Source organism: Clavelina lepadiformis, chromosome 8 (genome assembly GCF_947623445.1).
Source record: "Clavelina lepadiformis chromosome 8, kaClaLepa1.1, whole genome shotgun sequence".
NCBI lineage: Eukaryota > Metazoa > Chordata > Ascidiacea > Aplousobranchia > Clavelinidae > Clavelina > Clavelina lepadiformis.
Window position 1 is genome coordinate 6,737,131 of NC_135247.1, and position 19,761 is coordinate 6,756,891.

At 36.4% G+C, this 19,761-nt stretch overlaps 1 protein-coding gene and 1 pseudogene across 1 annotated transcript; one reads left to right on the top strand and one right to left on the bottom strand.

Moving 5' to 3' along the window:
* The first annotated feature begins 136 nt into the window (after nt 1-136).
* On the top strand, nt 137-11,645 carry LOC143469464 (uncharacterized). The gene is made up of 8 exons (XM_076967159.1): nt 137-667; nt 5,251-5,408; nt 5,584-5,678; nt 5,905-6,799; nt 7,587-7,737; nt 7,895-8,012; nt 9,588-9,728; nt 10,445-11,645. The coding sequence occupies exons 1-8, from the start codon at nt 600-602 to the stop codon at nt 10,940-10,942; spliced, it is 2,124 nt and encodes a 707-aa protein (XP_076823274.1). The 5' UTR covers nt 137-599; the 3' UTR covers nt 10,943-11,645.
* A 2,183-nt stretch (nt 11,646-13,828) lies between these two features.
* Nucleotides 13,829-16,212, bottom strand: LOC143469406 (arylsulfatase B pseudogene; annotated as a pseudogene).
* Nucleotides 16,213-19,761: the final 3,549 nt, after the last annotated feature.

A 19,761-nucleotide genomic window follows, 5' to 3' on the forward strand; every position in this document is an offset into this window, starting at 1 on the left:
TAAAGAGCAATGTTTAATAATTACATTAGTTGTCAAAAATTGAAAGAAAACTGTTAATCAGAACAAATGCGTCAGTCAAGTGAACAGCCTTAAATCACAACTTTTTCTAACCGGTAGCCTATATTATAGACGTATGTTAAGTTTTCTTCAATGTTGAACAACGGATATTTTTTTAAACTATTCTTATTGTTAATACTGTAATATCGTCTCCTCGGTTGATGACTAGGGCCATCATTCAACTGATCGTGTGAACCTGAGCGCCGCAAAAAAAGCCATTTACTTGGACGACGGGAAGCAATCCTGTCGGTATACGCAGCTAACACCGCGTCATGAAGTATCCGACTGGAATCATTCGACTATAAAGAGCGGGGTCAAGACGTCACACTACAGCCTCATCGAGTCCGCAGAAACGAACTGACTTGTCTCCGAGGAACATTACTGAATCGCGAGTACAACAAAACGTCAGTATTTTAGAAAAAGTATCTTTGACAAGCAGATACGGACAGAGCTGTGAATTGTTCAAGAGAAAAATATATAACCTGTGCAGGAAATAGTTCTAACTTTATTGGATTATTATATCTACGTTACCAAGAGCAAAGATGAAAAGAAATTGTTTTTTATTCGTCATTTGTGTGATATTAAACACAAAAGCAAGGGCGTACTTCGGGTGAGTAAATCGTTTTTACGTTTTAGTCTACTTAATATAGTGCATGGTTTCTTATAACTGTAATTTAAAGAGAATGTTGTCGAATATAAAATATAAGCTTCAGTTTATTTTGGAAAATGAGTTAATGTTGCCATATTAGGAATTTATGTCTAGCTGGCTTATATTAATGATGTGAGCTCAAAAATTTGAAGGTAAAGTACTCAGTAAAGGGCGAGGAATTTTTATCTTCAGCTTATTTTGTAAAATCAATTCATTTAAAAAAAATTAGGAGCAATTATTTTTAAACAGATTAAAACAGAAACAAAAGACATTTATAACTTTGAAATATTTCCTTTTAACCGCATGCACTTGGTATTTTATTTTTAATGATTTCGTATAGTCCAATTAAACAATTATTTTTATAGGCTGTAAAAAGTTGGGTTGTCTTAACCGTATTTTCACATAACACGTCGCCTATGTATATTTATAGAATGTCTAGTATTAATCAAAAACACGTAGTTTTAAGAATATGACGTTACACAATATATATACTCATTAGACTATACCACAAACGTAATGAAGCAAGCGAAAAGTTAATGAAAATATAAAGTTGTATTTGTATAATTATCAATTTTTTTCATTAAAATGGGCAGTGCATGTATATATTGTGAAGGACTTTGTTTGTTGCTGGCTTTGAACAGGTCACCGAACAAACCAAAAATGTCGGCGGTAGTTTGCCTTTCGGACTAAAGGGAACTTAAAATTTATCAGAAATTTGTTTTCCACTTGAGGCACGAGTGTTTGTTGGTAAATTAAATTGCGGTAGCGCCAGGGCATTCATGCAGTAAGTATCATACCAATGAGGTGGCGATTGGGAATGTATAATGGTTAATTATCGATTGCAATTCGTCACTGTCCATCCTAAAAGCAATTATTGTAAACTTTACTAAATACTAACTATATAGACTTGCACAAACCTAAAGCTTTATGCATATTGCTAGGTCGGCCACAATGAATTATTATTCTCTAATTCAGACAGTTTTAACAAAACTGAAGGCGTACGTTGCGATAAAAACAATCTTTACGCAATCGGACGAGCGAAAAGACAGTTCGGTTGCCTTTCCAAAATGTGTTTATGTTTCACATTGAAAAGAGACGCATTGAACAAGTCCGAATCCATTTACTGGGTCGTTATAAACATTGGCTATTGTCTATGTGTTGTGGTAGCTAGTGCGGGAAGTTCCTTAGGCTAAACTAGTTTGTTGGTACCAGCAACTCTCTCTCCGGGCAGATTGGAGTGATAAGGGGCGGGAGGCCTGTGTCTTTTGTGACTTATCAGTCCCTTTTCTCCCCGAATAACTTACGATTACCTCGTGTTCGTATACAGCGATACACTCTGTTGGCCTTTTGTTTTGGATCGTGTTTTCGTGTATTACAATTCGTTACATCTTGCCGGTCAAACGGCCTTAGATTCTAAATGACAATTTATTTACGGTAAATAGGAATTCAATGATAGATCGAAGGAAGCGACGTAATTTTACCGTTTGGTAATCATGAGAAAAATCCCGTTAAGTTAGTTACTATACAGCACTCGCTAATCTTTATTTGCAGTATAGCGTTATAAATACTGGTCTCGGTCAATTTGTCGAAGTACACATGTAAGCTAGTTGGATAATTTTAATAAAGGTATAAGACAAAACATTCAGGCCCAATAAAGCAACTATTTTAGAATAATTACGAAAATGTTTTTGTGTAACACTGTGCTTTGTGTAACACTGTTAAAGCAATGATACCACATTTTTCACATGGAGAAGATATCTTCAAAAGTCCAACAAGTAGCTGGTAACTATTTACACAGGTTTGCGATGACCACTTGTAAGGGAGAATATAACGCCCTTGACGAAAAAATGAGACAATTTGCCGCCTTCGGCCGCTGGCAATTTCACCTTTTTTTCCAGAAGGAAACGCCTTTTTAGGAAAAAAGATTGCGGATGTTATTTGTGCATAGTTTAGCAATAAAATGGAATTTTAAAGTTGAGATCGAAGAAAATATTTGTACATACATTACGCATCAAAACATTAGCTAAGCCTAAAATGCCGGCATTTTTCGTCAAAAGAAAATAACAAAAAAGTTTGGAAACTTTACTATTGACATAGAAAATTCCTTATAAAGTTTAAAATTGCAACAATTAAAATTTCACATTAAAAGATGAACAGTACTGCATAATTTGTCAATACATATAGCCAGTTGAAACATTGTACATATTGCCAATGCTTGGCAATATACAAAATCAATCAATCAATCAAAATTGTAATGACTACAAGGCTACGTCTGAATGGTTCCGGTTTGTTATGCTTTTCATACTTCGTTTATAAGTTGTATTGACGAGCATTGTTTTTACCAGGAAATCATTGTTGTCGCCCATTTTCTGTTGGGCAAGATCAATAAAGAATAATCGAGGAAATCTATTTGAATATTTTTCTTATTAAAAAGTGTTTTGAAAATAATAACGGTTCTCATTTATCGACAAATAATCAGAAAATTGGTACCAAAATCCAAAACTAAAAAGACCCAAAAATATAGCATTTACTAACACCTATACACCTATATAAACATTTACGCTTAAAGCAGATTCAAGTTATAATTGTTTGATTTACTGTATACAACTTGAAAATAGTATTATATCTAAGTTATAACGTGGAAAAATTCATGTAAGACAAGAAAAATACGTTAAAAGGCATTTGCTCTTGTCGGAAACTGTAAACAAATTACGAATGTAATAAAATAAAATTGTCACGATTACAATAAGGTTTCGCCCCCTCCGAAGTGAATCAGCCATTCGCCTACTTTTTCTGAAGAAAAATTTTCCACCCCAGTGGAGACTCATTCGTATTACAGCAGTCTTATTAAAGCATGGCCGCCATACTTTTGAGGAGGACAGTCTTTGACCTTTAACATCAACGATTACGAAATGAATCAGAATTGTTTCTTTTCCACTTCCCGCTGTCAAGAACATCTTAGTAAACTGTAGCGCTCGCCTTACAGGATAAATACCCAAAACCCAACATTCGTCAGAATCGTGATCATTAAAATACTGCGGCTTTCCAATTCAATGAGTACCCCACGTATGGGAAGCAGTGACTAGCAAAATCACCACAAAGTGGGGTCGAATCCGGGTCTCATGACGGTTTCCCGCCCAAGATTCAATATAGACATAAATGAGATTCATCTCACGTGGCAGGGAAGAACGAACATATTTTGCGTGCCTGGTTAAACAAACTTAAAAACAGCACTGGTCGATCAAGGAAGCTAACGTGAGCGCGACAGTTGGGATAGCCTCGTGACTATTACAGTCAATCATTACGTCACACAAGGTAATATGGGATAAGCCGAGCCGTAATGATCTCGCATTCCGCAGGTCTAACGACAACATTTTTATCGGTCTGCTTCCCATCATAGAAGAGTTTATCTCCAAACAAGGATACCCGCTGAGATTCAGGATAAAATTCTACAATACATTTAGTCCCGAAAAAGTCTGCTCGGTCGCTGGTTTGTAGCTGTAGCAACACTATTTAACGTTATAAAAGGTTACATATTTAATTTTTTGTATGTTGACAAGTCACATGATTTAAATCATAAATAAAAATAAATTATAAATAATTACAAATATAAATTATACAGCATGCATACAGGCATAGACAAAAGTATTGTTATTCTAAATAAAATGTTTAATGTTTCGGGATTACTCAGCTATTTTAATGTGATCACAATAAAAAGTTGGGTCGAGCAACAACAAAGTGAATCACTATCAAAGCTGACCTTACGAAAACGTCATAGTTACATTGCTTAACGACTGGCCCATTAGACGTACTGCACTACTTTCCACGAAGACGATAGGTTAATTATGAATCGTTTTGTTATCAGCGTTGCCGCTCTAGTGATTCGGAAAATCTCAGACAATCTCTTATATAATACAAAGAATAATGCAGTGCTGCATCGGCAAAAGTAATATAAAACCACGTTATACAGTAAAATGGGTGCAAGACGATATTCTACTACAGAGTCTACATCGGTATAAAATAGCGACGGCGAGGTATGACGCACGTTGCAGACTACCTGCAACTCAGCAAGTCGGTAAGAAGTCTCAGATGCGAACGACCGAATTGGCTTCTTGTCCTATGTTTAGCGATCAACATAACTCGTCGTGGGAAAGCTTACACAAGACTGTTTCGTGCAATGGCAAGATATGTAAACAAATAAACAAACACTTGCAATAGGCAGCCAGCAATAAATTGGGCCACATGCCCTTACATCATCAATGTCACTCAACTTCTTTTTCACAGTGAATTACATCACAAATACCGGATGCAATCATGCTATATAAGGTCTTATTCACACGACTTCGTCCTTTCACTGAAAAGAAATAAACATTTGAACAAAACCTTTCTTAATACAGTACAGTGAAATTCTGCATTTGACTTTAATTGAATTGCAAAGCACAATTACTTCTCTTCTTTATTTTACTAACTATTTTTATATCATATCATACTTTAGAGTTTAGACCAACTAATTTTAAGAGCTAAAGTTATTATACATGGCACAGCTTAACAGGAAAAGAACAGTTGCATGACTTGTGGAGCATAAACCTTAATTCGGCATCACTAGCAACATCAAGTGATGAGCCGGAACCATCGCGGGAATACGAGCAAGTTGATCTCAGTCCTCAACCAGATCCACCGATTTCACCGAAGCCAAAGAGAAGTAAAAAACACATACGAAGCATTGATCAGCTATTGATTACATTAATCGAAAACTTCAGTTTTACAGTTTTCTGTTTTATTTCTGCGCAAAATCAATTTATTTCTATTTTAAAACAAATAACTTTAATAACTTATAAAAGTAGAAATAAATTTTATTGCAAGTTATGTGATTTTAGTGGCAGCCAGACATGAGGACACGCAATACATAAGCGATGGATCGGACAGAAGTAGATGGTCTGGCTCGAGCCGGCCACAATCCAGAAAGAGACCGGCAAGTCATACAAGAATGATAATAATTTTTCTTCGAGATTGAAAACGATGCATATATACTCGAATCTTGATTTAATGTTTACCAACTTTTCTTAAATTTAGAATTTTTTTATTCTAAAATTTATTTTCAAAATTTATTAATGTAACACAAACTGATGAATAGCTTACGAGGAAGAAATATCAAAGCATAATAACAGAGCCTAATAACATAAACGCACTATTTTTAGGGTTACGCAAACCAACCTTATACCAGAGAAACACGAAAAACGAAGAGAAATCAAATAAATGATTTGCAAAACGGACCTCCCAATAGGCCCACCTATCAGAATCAAGCTGCTCACAAACCTCGAATTCCTTATGTTAAAAGATTTACCCCACCGAAATACTCAAATCGTCTACAGAGTAAGGTGAGGGGGACAGCTGAAAGTCGATTGCAAGGCCGAGTGTCCAAAGCCCCACGTACTCACACCACAAGAGATGTCAACCCGCATCAAAGAAGGCATCACAAAACTTCTCCTACATTAAGTGCCTTGAACGAGAAATTGCACTCTCAAAGACTACTGACTGGAGGTGTCAACGTCCGTGGAAATCTTTCGCAGGATATAGACGTGATCATGAAACAAATCTCAAAACCTCATAGCAGGAGTGAAAGGGAAAGCGAAAAGATGTGGCCAATTAATCCATCACGATACCGAAAACTAATTATCTCGTCACACAACAAAAATTCAAGAATACCGGAACTAGGTAGATGGCCTAGCAAAGATCGTCTTCCATCCCAGGGTGTACCAGGAGCAAATGATACTATAAGGGTTGGTCACAATTCAGAGCCCTTCCTCGGACTTGATCAGGCTTCATTTGAATTTTATTCCAAATTTGTGGCAGGAAAAATGGGCAATTTTACCCTTTTAGAACCTGAAAATATAAACAAGGATTTGGCGAAGAAATTGTGTAACACATTCCAGTTAACAAACAGTCAAAGAAAAAAATGTAGAAGAGATCCCGGCCTTCCCCAGGTCTTAACAGAAGCAACCCACATTGCCGCGGCAGAATGTCAATATCAATTTCGATTTGAAAAATGGAATTGCTCGTTGGGGACATCCAGAATCCAGCTATTAAACAAAGGTAAAAATTGACAGATCTCTTTAAAGTTTTACAAAGCTTCGAGATTAAATATAAATGAAATATGTGTATTTACAAAAAATGCTTCATGTCCAAAAATACCGTACATACAAAATTTCAAAATAAAAGTAAAACAACCGTGCAAAATTTGAGCATACATTCATTATTTGTTTATGAGCAAACAAAGATAGATACATAGAAATTCTTCACGAAGCTATAAAAATAAGTAAATACCCAATGTTTAGCTGCAATGGCGTCTTAAACTCAGAAAGTTAAGATGAGGGGCAAGTCTCTTTCTTTCATATAAGATCAACTTGTTTTTGGACTTGCCCCTCACTTTAAAAACCTTGTTCACAAGTTTTTATTCAACCACCATGTTATTTCATGCTTACAAATCACTGAAAATATTGATGGAATGTACTAAGTGTCAGTGGACGAAAAAGATTTAAACATGCACAGGCCTTGTACAGGAAAACCACTTTTATTGATTCATCTTGTTTGCAAAACAAAAACGTGGTTTTTGAAGCGGCTTTGTGGTGCTTTGCTAAAAAAACTGTGGTTATAGCTAGTACACAACATTTTTAACCTTATGAAATGACTCCTTGGTGAATCTATATAAATACAGTGCACGGAGAGGGTTGATATATAAAAGCATCGCTTTTGTTATTGACAGAACTCAGAAATTTTTTTGAAATATTTTTCAAAAGAACCAAACACCAATGAATATTTGTGATCACAAAATATAAATCTAACGAATAATTTCTAATTTCATTTCTATTCTTACTTCTAGGAAACAAAGAGACCGCTTTTTTGTATTCAATTTCTTCAGCTGGTTTAACTCATTCAGTAGCACGGGCTTGTGCAAATGGACACCTGGAGAAGTGCTCCTGCCAAGAAAACCCTGATGAATCCGTGGATCAAAAAGCTTGGCTGTGGGGAGGGTAAGAAAAATATATAATCAAAATCAAGTCAAATGTGTTTAAATTTACAAAGAAAAATAATACATATGATATAATTATAGGAATGCAATTTTTAAAATATATTTACGATTTAAGCTTGCTCTGTCTTGTCCAACAAAGTAGGTTTTTCTTTTTGCAGGTGCGGTGACAATGTAAAATATGCTGCTCGATTCGTGCGAAACTTTTTGGAATCACGTTCAGACAGCCTAGATTTGAGGGCTCAAGTGGATAAACATAATAGCGATTTAGGAATACGGGTAAGTAATGGTTAAATAATGACTGCAAACCGGGCGCTGTGAAAATCTGACAGACATGACGTACTATATGGCTCTTTCAGGGTTACAATAATTTATCACAAATGTTTCCATACACCACGTCAAAAATAGTTTTCTAACTTAAATTTCAAAATACTATATCTTCAAAAATCCAGAAACGGCTGCCAGGTGGCAAAAAGGCTTTGCGAGTTTGAAAGCAAAATTGAAAGGGTCGATAAGCGCTTAATGAACTGAAGGCAAAATAAATGAGGTCTATAAACTTGGATTACTAAACGTAGGAAATCATACAGGTTAGAAGAAAGCAAAATGAACCGGTGCAAACCGATAGAATGTTTCTATTCTTGACTCCCGTGGCATCAATACTCTCGTTTGATGTGCCAGTTTTGTCAAATCCGATGATCGATGGTCATTTTAATCCTTAGTCACCTATCGAGACCTCATAAGAGCCCAATACTCTCACTTCGGTCCTGTTTATTCAGTATGTGATGGGACAGATGTTTAGACGCTCTTACAGCACGCGCGCATACATCTCTTCGAAACGACGTTATTTCATGAGCCATGCTTTAATGTTTCAAATTGTTTCTTGAAAGTGCCTAAAACGGTGCTTGAATCAGCTATGTGCCGTATCTCACCTATAAGGAGTACACCATTTTCGATTTGTTATTTGTGAAAACTTGCAAAACGGGTGAAACATGGGCAAGGCTAATTAAAGCAAGATATTAAAAAGTAAACGCAAGTTTAAAGTTTGCAATATTTTTAAGTAGAAAGATCGATATCAAACTGTTCATTGACGTAGGCGTTGCCATGGGGAAATAAAATAAAGCCACTCTTTTTTATAACGAGAAAAAATAATGTGGTGCAATAATGCACACTTAAACCTAAGATAAACGCCATGACATGGGTATGTCAGACGGTCAATAAATAAATCATACGGAAAAGCTTTCCAAGTAAATCAACGTAAGCCCCGTCCATTATATTAGCCAAGCAAGTGGGGATAAAGTAAAAGCCCCGAGGATCATTCAGAGCCACTTGGAATGCAACAAAAAGGATCGCGGCAGAAAAAGCTCATCCAACCTAATCCTACATTGTTACCCGCATCTCTATACATACCCTATAAGTACATGTTTACCTACTATCTCTATAGTTAACTAATGGAGAAAAGTTTACTCTCTTAACCAGTTCCACGTAACATTTGTGTGGATAAGTCTTCGTAGAATTTCAATTATTTATACGAACCGAAACCCTAAAATTTTCTCGCGCAATGTCATACAAAGCAACGGCATAAAAATATATCATTTTGTTAATTAAATTATTATTAAACCAAGGACTAATTTATGACCACTTTTCTTGAAAGATCTGGCTAAACTCCACGATTTGCCTGAAACTTAACTTTACCCAATAAAATGTGTTAATGTGAGTTCATAATCTCAACAAAATAAATTCATCAGTCATTGTCATGAAGTTTTCCTGTCCAAATCACATGTTAATGATTTGATTTCAGTTAACTGTTATTACGTAACCAATGCAATTTTGAGCAATCTGTCATTGTTATTTCAGATTGTGAAATCAAACGTCAAACCAAAGTGCAAGTGCCATGGCGTGTCTGGATCGTGCACTACAAAAACCTGCTGGAACAGGTTGAAGTCATTTTATGAAATTGGAAAAAAGCTAAAAAGAGCCTACAACAAAGCGGTGCAGGTAGTCACATACAAATTGTTTGAAAACGTTTTAGTGCATGCACATGTCGGAATCATTTTCCCTCTGTTCCAAGAATAGGTCAATGACTTAAGATTGTGGTTAGAACACGTCACACAAACGTAATCGTGTTATAAGCATTTTAAGGAAAATGCAAAACTGTCAATTTCAAAAAGAATTTTAGGTCAATTTACAGTCTTTTGTAGGTCACATGTTTGATAAGGTTGCAGATTACCAATGTCGTCGTTCACTTGACCGACACAGGTGCGTTTTATATGCTCTTAACAATGTTGCGAGCAAATTTAACGTTTCTGTGGGAAAAGACACGCCATTTGAGCAAACAAACGTGCATAAAAACAAGCACTAGGCAGTCCAACACCTTCGTTTTTACACTTTTAAGCGCAAAGCCTTCTTAGCCCGATGCACAAACATGCGTTACCGCATCTTGGGAGTCGTTGTGTATACGGTGCTTAATCACGCAGCAATTCTAGTCAGTAGCGGATCTATTGTCTGCGCGCAGCTGTATTTTGCCCATGCAAAATTTATTGAAACAAAATTACTGTCTGCCGCTCAGGTATAAGAGGCTCATGCAGGCTGTACTCGAATCTGTACCAGATTCGGAGTGGCCCACATGCGAGAATAGAACAGCTTTCTCCTAAACTCATATGAAAATAAATGGACACGAACAATTTATCTGACAAGCAATTTGCGTTTTACAGGTGGAAAGTATTAATAACTCAAACGGCAGTTCTCGTCTGATACGGCTACGACGAAGCGGAAACAGACGACAGAAATTTATAACGAAGCAATCTGGAAGGCATATTACGTCACCACAGACTACGTCAAGAGGTCGCACGTCACCATCGTCAACAAGGAGAAACGCCAGGTTGTCTGCACTCAACAGTAATACAAACCCACACCGCCCACCACCGTCGCTGCAAAAAGCAATAGCAGATAACCGAGATGAGCTTCCTCGTAAGAAAGAGCTTGTTTATCTTGAAAGCTCTCCAGCATATTGCAAGAGAAGCCGAATATCCCTCGGAACAAAGGGAAGGACCTGCGACAGCCGTAACAACTGCCAAAAAGTGTGTTGTGGAAGAGGCTATACAACTCACGTTCAGATAATCAAGAAATCGTGTGAATGCGAGGTGAAATGGTGCTGCGATCTTCAGTGTAAAACCTGCACGGAACGAAAGATGATACATACCTGCAAATGATCGGTGCAGAATTTCCTCATCCTATGCTTAAATGTTCTCCCTCTTTTCCGCGCGGAGCAGTATCCAAGCCGGGATGACAGGAAGTAAAGGGAATACCAAAGACAGGAAGCTTGCAAACAGGCACTTGACTGGAGCTTTCAGCATTTGAAACACTTGAATAATATATACTGTAGCTTATGTCCATTTATCGTACACTAATAAGCTCTTACGAAACATTTTTATGCTACACTGTTTAAGATTGAGATCGATCACGTAAGTCAGTTATATTCTACTTTAAATGATGTGGCAAATTATTTAACTACAATTTTGCGGGAGTAAGTAACACAGATGAGAAAAAATTTTGTCTTCAAACCATATCATTGCAATTCATTCTTTTCTTCAGGATACGTATCCAGAGAGAAAAATTATTATTATTATCAATGACTCAGCTATATCCCTTTTAAAACTACTGCAAAAAGTTTTCCGTGCACAACTATTTTAAGGGGCTGAAAAAAGTACAAGTCATGTCTGTCATTGTGTATTCAATTGAAAAAATGGTTGCGACCGGCAAAAGCACTTTTACTTTTATATACGCTTTTTATTTCTTATTTATTAACTTTTTTTGATATTGTTTTGCGATATTTTTGTATACGCTTTGTACTTTGATAGCTGACCAACAACTGCAAGTACCGAGTTTCTTTGTAAATAAATATTTTAAATGATATCTGTGGAGCCGGGTTACCACGAATAACATATCCAGAGACTTTGAGAAAAATTAAAACAAAAAAATAAAAATATGAAAAACTTTGGAATGCTAAAATTTCATTTATATGGATAATTTTCATTTTACTGTATATACGTCAAATGTCAATAAAAATCTAATGATAGGTCCATGGTAGACAAAAACCGTTCTTTTGGGATTTGTTTTGAGACATTAAGGCTGTTTTTAGAAACTTAGGTGCGCCAGCTAGCGACTAGCTAATTCCATTACACCTGAGTGGCAGGGTACATGGCCTTAAAGGAGAGGATTTAACGCAAACTGTAAAAAAAGGTTAAATTGTATTCTGAACAGTTTGTCACAAATCAAAAATAGAATTATAGAGTTTACTGTATTAGAAAGGTACGGTATAGCCTGGTTTTTCATTTTTTACATAATTTACACTGTTTTACAGATAAAACACAATTAGCCTAAATGTAATCATATCAAACAGCTATATGTAAACAACCCTTACTTCCGATTAATTATAAATCAGCGCGGTGGATAGGCATGTGTTGCCTCAAAGAACTCTTGAGTTGTACTGGCGTCAATGTGCTTTAGGTAGGGTCGCCAATATTAGAGAAGTCATGAGGGAAAGACCAGGGTAAGCTTATATAATCCAAGTATGTCACCATATCTCGATGTGTCTGCAAACCTCGTTTTTGGACAAGATCTGAAAACTGCATCCGTTAACAAAAAGCCATACTCCCTTATAGCTATTAAATATAGCTTACTAAGCGATTATTGAGTTGAGAGCAGTGCATGTTAAGATATTTTGAGGAATCGAAACGGATTTTGAGTTCCTCCAACGGTGTCTCAAAATTTTTACTTCTGCTATTTCGGAAGTAAATTAGCAGTTAGTAGTCTTTAGTGGAGATGGAATATATTACGATACCAACAAAATAAACTTTTGTATTGACAAACTTTATCGAGTTGAGCGCAAGTACAACAGTATCTGGGTCAGCATTGTGGGGATCACGACAGCCACAGCATTCTGGCTGCGAAACATTTCACGACCTAACGTGTCCAGAAACCTCGTCAAGATATCAGTTGGCAAAGCCTTGATGGAACACAGTGGGCTAACAGCGAAAGACAGGTCCGTTCTTATGACTTTAACCTTGTTTTGTTTACATATTGTTAATAACAGAGAGATGGCTTGTATAAACGAAGAGGCGGCATCATTGCGGACAACAACCATTCAGTGTTATTAGCAAATATTGAGTTTGCTGTCACTATTTCGCCGGAAGAAATCTACGTTCGAAACTACGTTTTACCATAACTTAAATTTTATAACATAGTAACCTAAATCTTCCTACTAATCTAAATCTAACTTCAGTTAAACTCTAAATAGGTAAAATCAACGCATACCGATTCACCTAACCGTTTTTTATCTTACGAAACGAGCTGCGTAACCTACTTGCGGTGAAATTGTCACTTTCTATTGGATTACATTATATAATTGGACCATTGCTATGGCATTGTAATCTTTATCCTCGGACTGAGGAAAGTCTTTGAATGACTTAAACCAGCGCTCGTCACTTGAGTCCCGGTTACCGAGCTAATTGTTGTTACCGTTATTTGTGCAACTGTGCTTCGGTTAGCATTGAGTCACATCTATAGTTCATGGTTACGCGGTTGTAGCTTGTGTTGTTTTCGTAATATTGAATGAATGTTGTATCTATCGGTTACGAATTAGGATGTAAACCTGGTACGTACGTCAGCTACAATTAACACGTTGTTGTCTTCTTCTTGTGTATGCCTTTTCCAAGTGTGGAGTCCCTGAAGATAATGTTAATTGTTTTTACAACACTCATTCAGTTTGTTGGTACAGTATTTAAAACTTATCGGCGGAAGTACGAGTTCGAGAGAGGCCATGATACTGGGAATTGTGACCTGATCCTTTGATTGCAGCAGGTGGAACTAGACTCGCACTACTTTGTTATAGGAAACAGAAACTACTCATCCTTTTGCAAAGCAAAATTAGACTGCTTTATTCAACAAATCAAAACTTTCTTTCTATATGGAATATAGTAGTGAGGTAGAATTTAATGAATCTCGAGGATCACTCTTTAGCTATTAAAGATATTTAATCTTCAAAGCTTACGTAGTTCAAAGTTTATGAGACCGACCTATTCAAGAACAAAAGACAATTAAGAGATAAGGGTTTTAATGGTGCATAATCAAAATGTAATAAAATATATCTATGACAAATGTAAATTATATGAAGTATAATACAAAATTATGGCTTATTTCCAAGAAAAAAACCATACAGCATTTACAAATTACATTACAAAATTTTTTGTGAAAATGGAAAAATGACAACAAAGTTGAATATCAAGTAGAACCAGATGCAATAGTAATGTGTACATAATAGTTATAAGCAGTAAGCACATTAAGAGATGTACAATAAAATTACCTATTCTAGACACAAAGCCATATTCTTTTGAAAACTAGAATCTAAAGTGCTTTACTTAAATGCACTTACAATGGCTCTGTGAAGCTATTAATGGCTAAAGTATTTTTGCCACTTGCCAAAATAATGGAATGATTATCTCCAAACACTGATACAAAAATGCTAGTACAGTAAATAATTTTAATATATCTTGTTCACAATACTAAAAATCTAGAACTCCAGTGAAGTGTTTTACTCGTAAAGCAATTTCATAGTAATAGAATTTGCTTACAAAATAAATCCAGTATCAAGGTTTCAGTAAAAAGACAAAAACCACATTTGGGTCTTGTAAGGTTTGGTTCTCAAGGATTTGTTATTTTACAAAGAGCATCTCTAGGTTAGGTAAGCTATGCAAAAGTGATGACAATTTCTTTGATTATGAATGCTTAACAACATAATTATATTCAATAAAAACTTATTATGCCTGAAAAGATGTGCTACATGAAATTCACCTACGGTTGCCAACTTCATTTCACCCAAGGTTGCCAAAAACCACCAAGTCGAGCAGGATCGGCCTCTTCTTCCTCAGGGGGAAAAACAACAGGAACTGCAGTTTTGTTGTAAACAACCAGCCTTGCTAATAGTTCATCAACAATTTCAGGATACAAATCTGATACCTCTACCCTTTCTTCTGGATCATATTTAATGTTGAACAGCTGTACTGGTTTGTGATTGAACATTTGGTATCCGGGATGATCAAGTTGATCCACGTCATGATATTCAGTGCTGACATGACTTTCTGGAGGTTCAACCCAAGAATCCATACCTTGCTCTCCAGTAAGCAATTTCCAGTCACGTACCCGAATGCCGGCATGAACTGAGGTGTCAAATCCCATCCTAACTGTGCTATTAGTAAATTTTGTCTTTTTGTAATACATGGGCACAAACAGTGGATCTATATTGTGTAAGATCTCAGAGCGTAAAGAACGTGCATTTTTCAAAATAGTATTCCATTGATCATATCCATCCAGACTTTGAGTTCCTGGAGCTTTTTGACACTGAGCAGCACTTAAAATGGTTGGAAACCAATCAGACACATGAATTAGTTCATTGTTAGTAATAACATTAGGATTAGGTACATTAAGAATTTTGCCATGCACAAATCCTACTCCTTTTACACCTCCTTCCCATAGGGTAAGCTTTCTTCCACGCAAGGGCCAGTTGTTTCCACCAGAAAGTGTTTGTCCTCCATTGTCAGTAGAGAAGATAAGAAGAGTATTGTCCCACATACCAGCAGCCTGCAAATGCTCTGTAATATTTTTGACCGCTTCATCCATTGCTGCGACCATTCCACCGTAAATTTGTCGATTTTTGTCTTTAATAAATGCAAATGGCTTTGAGTAAGATTCAGGAACTTGCATCGGGGAATGAACTGACTGAAAGGCAACGTATAAAAACATGGGGTTGGACGTATTGTGACTCTTAATGACCTCACCAGCTTTACTTGCAAAAAAATGTGCTGAGTATTCCCCATATGTTTTGTTTGTAGGACCACCTTCAGTACTCATGTCATATCCACAAAACTTGGCACCATCGCATCGATATCTCGTATAATAGTCTTCACCACCAGTTAAATACCCAAAGTAAGTATCAAAACCACGTTTCCATGGAGTATATTCCTCCTTGAAAAACCCCAAATGCCATTTACCTACCATGTGGGTGTTATAGCCACACCGTTTCAATTGTTCAGGCAATAAAATGTTGTCCAATGGAAGGCCATGTCGTTGTCGCGGTTCAATAATATAATGCTGTAAACCAGTATGAATTTGGTATCGACCACTCATCAGTTGACTCCGAGACGGTGAACAAATTGGCTGAACATAGTAGTTTTCTAACCTTACTCCAGCCATGGCAAGGGAATCCAGAAAAGGAGTTTTCATTTTAGAATTATGGTTAACTGCATGATACCCGATATCATTAAAACCAAAATCATCGGCAAGTATAAATACTATATTTGGTTTTGCAGGTTTATTTCCACTAGCAGTTCCAGTAAAAACCACAAGCCCCACAATTAGTAGTATACATTTTAAATCCATATTACTTCTTAACTTCCAAGTACCTAAAATCAACACATAACTTGCACTCAAGTTAACTGGTCAAACTAATAATAACTTTTAAAAGTTCCCTATAGACCAGTAATTTGGTCAGTGGTCTGAAAGGCATTCGGTATGTATGGTATTTATCCTTGGACAGAGGAAAGTCTTTGACACGACTTAAACTCGGCGATGATTCCTCATCGTTTGAACTCCGACTAATCAGCTAGCCTTTGTGCAAGTATATACTGATTGTCCCAGATTTTTTACTTGATGTTTGCTTTTTTATATCACATGATATTACCAGAATTTATAACTGTTCACCAGGTTCACTGAACAAAAACCAGTGTTGTTAATGCCTTGCCCAAGGGCATTGTAACAATATGGGCACTGGGTTTAAAACACAGTTCAACACTGGCTGCTTTATTGTGAGTCTAGCGATTTAACACATTGGCAAATGAGCCGATAGAAGTATCCAAAAACAAAATCCATTTCGCCGCCCGCAACCACTGATTTTCTTTAATGAATTTGTTTAATTTGAAAAAATCTGCAAATAAATTCTTTCTCTCTCCCTGGCCTAGATAGATTTCAAAAACATGTTTTGTGCACTTGACTCTTCATAAGCCGTAATTTGGGGTTCAGCGTAATAGTTTTAATTCATCCTCTCATAAGAGATTATATCCAAGAAAATTTATCAGCTATAGTTTCACGGGCAAAATTTATCAGCTATAGTTTCACGGGCGAAATTCTATTTTTTTAAAACGCATTGCACAATACATAAGGTAAGAGCATATCCTACTCATAACCCTGTAGCCACAAAAAGTAAAAAAACGCTTCAGAAAATGTTTAGAACCAACAATTCGGCTTTATCCATTACTATAACGACTGGTCAAATTTCAATAAAAATTTATCTGACTCAAAGGATTTTTTGATAGGCTGTTAGATAAATGGAGTCTGATATACAAGTATACAAACAGATGACGTCACAACTTGAGTAGCTGGGGTCTATACTACAGTCTATACTACAGTTAGTATACTATATATAGTATACTAGGACATCCTGTGGTTGTGCACTGGTAGGCCTATATTAGACCTTGTGTGTGTAAGTGTTAGAAGCGTACTGGTAAAGATCAAATAGGCGCACACTTAGCTGGCAGTGGCACACTTGAGTTAACCTAGCGGGTCAGTTTTACTCAGTTAGCCTAACATACACAAAATTTCGACAAACGTCAGGAATTACAGGCTGAACCATAGAAATCTCGGAAACAGAATTTATATAAGGCAGCGATTTTTAATCAGTGGGAAATTTCCATAGATATCTTATATATAATAACTAGATATCCAACTCTCGCTGAAAAGTGAAGCAAGCCTGCGATGACACATGCGCCCAAAAGCGTTGGGAGGGAGTGAGAGAAAGGCTAAAAGCCAATTGTAAATTTGTTCTGTATAGGCCTAATTCTATTGAAGTTTTTCGAAAAGCCGAGCTGTTTGCACTGCGCTATCATCGATTGTTTTTGTAAATATTTGTATTTTAGCTGTATCAATGAGTAAGCTTGCCTAGGCTAATTGCCTACCGGTACCGTATAGGCCTAGCATAAGGCAATGTGGTTGCCCTTCATTTGAGTAAGAGTTGCATGATCCAAAGCAAATGATTGATACATAAATAATTTCTTTCAACAATTTATTGCCAGAAACATCCTACCATTCGCACAAACTGCTCGCTAATGATACCGGTACGGTACGGGCCGTTCCAGTATCTGGGCCCATATTTAAACGCCAAACACCCTTTAACTATGCAATTGAGCTTTAGCAATATTGCTTAGCATCGTCTGCATCAAAAAACGTCTTTCCATTTCATAACTATTTTCCAATGTCACATAATCTTTTCATATGTTGCATTCAACACATATGCGCCAGAGCATTTCTGGTCGCATGTGTTGACAAAATGGCGGACCCATACTGGCTTCACTTCTTAAAGCGCAACCGCAAGGTAGTTGGATATCTAGTTATTATATATAAGATATCTATGGAAATTTCCCACCAAAGGGAAATTTTGCAAGTTCAAGTGGAAAATATGTGAACTGTATATCTTTTGTACACATAAATCCTACTCACCAAACCAGTTTTGTTGAAAATGAACATATACTATACTAGGGTTACCATATCTGAAAAAGCCAAATTCCAAACACCAGACAGATGCTATACGGCATTTTACATTTCACATGTTACAGTTACATGTTCTTACGCACTACCAATCCAAACGCTCATTTGTTTTCAGTTAGACAGCATCACTGTCATAGAGGGAAAAAAGCACTGAATTGGCACATTTGTTTAGTCTATTATAAAATTGCTTGCAAATCGAATGCCGCATAGAATACTTGTTTACGGAAATCGGCAAAGCAAAGCATTGCGTTACGTAATCGATTACTCTCTGCTTATCGTATTAAGTCGTGACAAAAATGTCGTGCATGCCTATATTGCGTGTGTTATTATTCATAGTTGTTCAATGCGTTACAGTCTACCAAGTCAACCCTAGAAAGTGGTCGACTTCATTATGTAGCTGTCCCAATGTTTTATCTCGATGTATTCGTTCAAAGAAGCTTCAATATAATCAGAATATAAAGTTGTCAAGGTGAACAATTAATTCTAAGATTAAGAAAAGCGAAACAACGACCTTGAGGCTCATTTACCATCGAGGATAATAAACAATTCAAACAGACAAACATTGTAGTGATTTGGTCGCCCTTACAGGCTAAGGAACGATAAACAACCATTTCATTACAAGTCCAACAACTTTCTGTTTTATTAATATTGACCTTTTTTCCACTTAACGAACATAAGACCAATTTTGCTACATTCACTATCGATAAAAGTTACAAAATACGAAGGTAGGTCTGGTTACTATAAAGCAAACAACAAAATTGATCCCACAAAATAAACTAGCCTAGACAAGTGACTTGAAAAATAAAAAAGATCATTCACATAATTACCAAATATTGAAAACTCTGACAAGGCGAAATTAATTAAAAATCACACTAGATTGGCATTAGGGCTATGTCTTGTAGCTGATAGGCCTGCAGAGGTTGATGTGACAGATGCAGAGTTTATCGGTCTTAACTTATGTTATTGACTTAATTAACCTGCTGCATTAATTAGTATCTGACTCTATCGTTGCGTGCGGTTAGAATTCTCTAACCTCTTGTCAGCCGAAAGTTCTTATTATATTATAACAAATACAGTTTACCAGAAAAGGCTTTTATTGTAGGTGCTGTACACTTTCTCAATATTACGCATAACCAAAAACATAGTAAAACCACTGCTAATAAGATGTCTATTGATTTGCAATCACCATGACTACCGTAGTACGGTCGTACAACTGTCTATAACTTTCCGTTTGCGCACTTCTCGCGCAGGAGTTCGAGCTTATAAAACGTGCTGCGATGTGGCGGAAATATACGACAAAAAAGGCATGAACATTTCAAAGCGTGTGAACGAGAAAAACAGTGCGTTTGCAATGCAAATTACATTCAGTTAAAGCTGGAAACAGTTTCTTGGAGTTTCTTGGAGTTTCTTGGAAACGACCTGGTAACGTACTAAA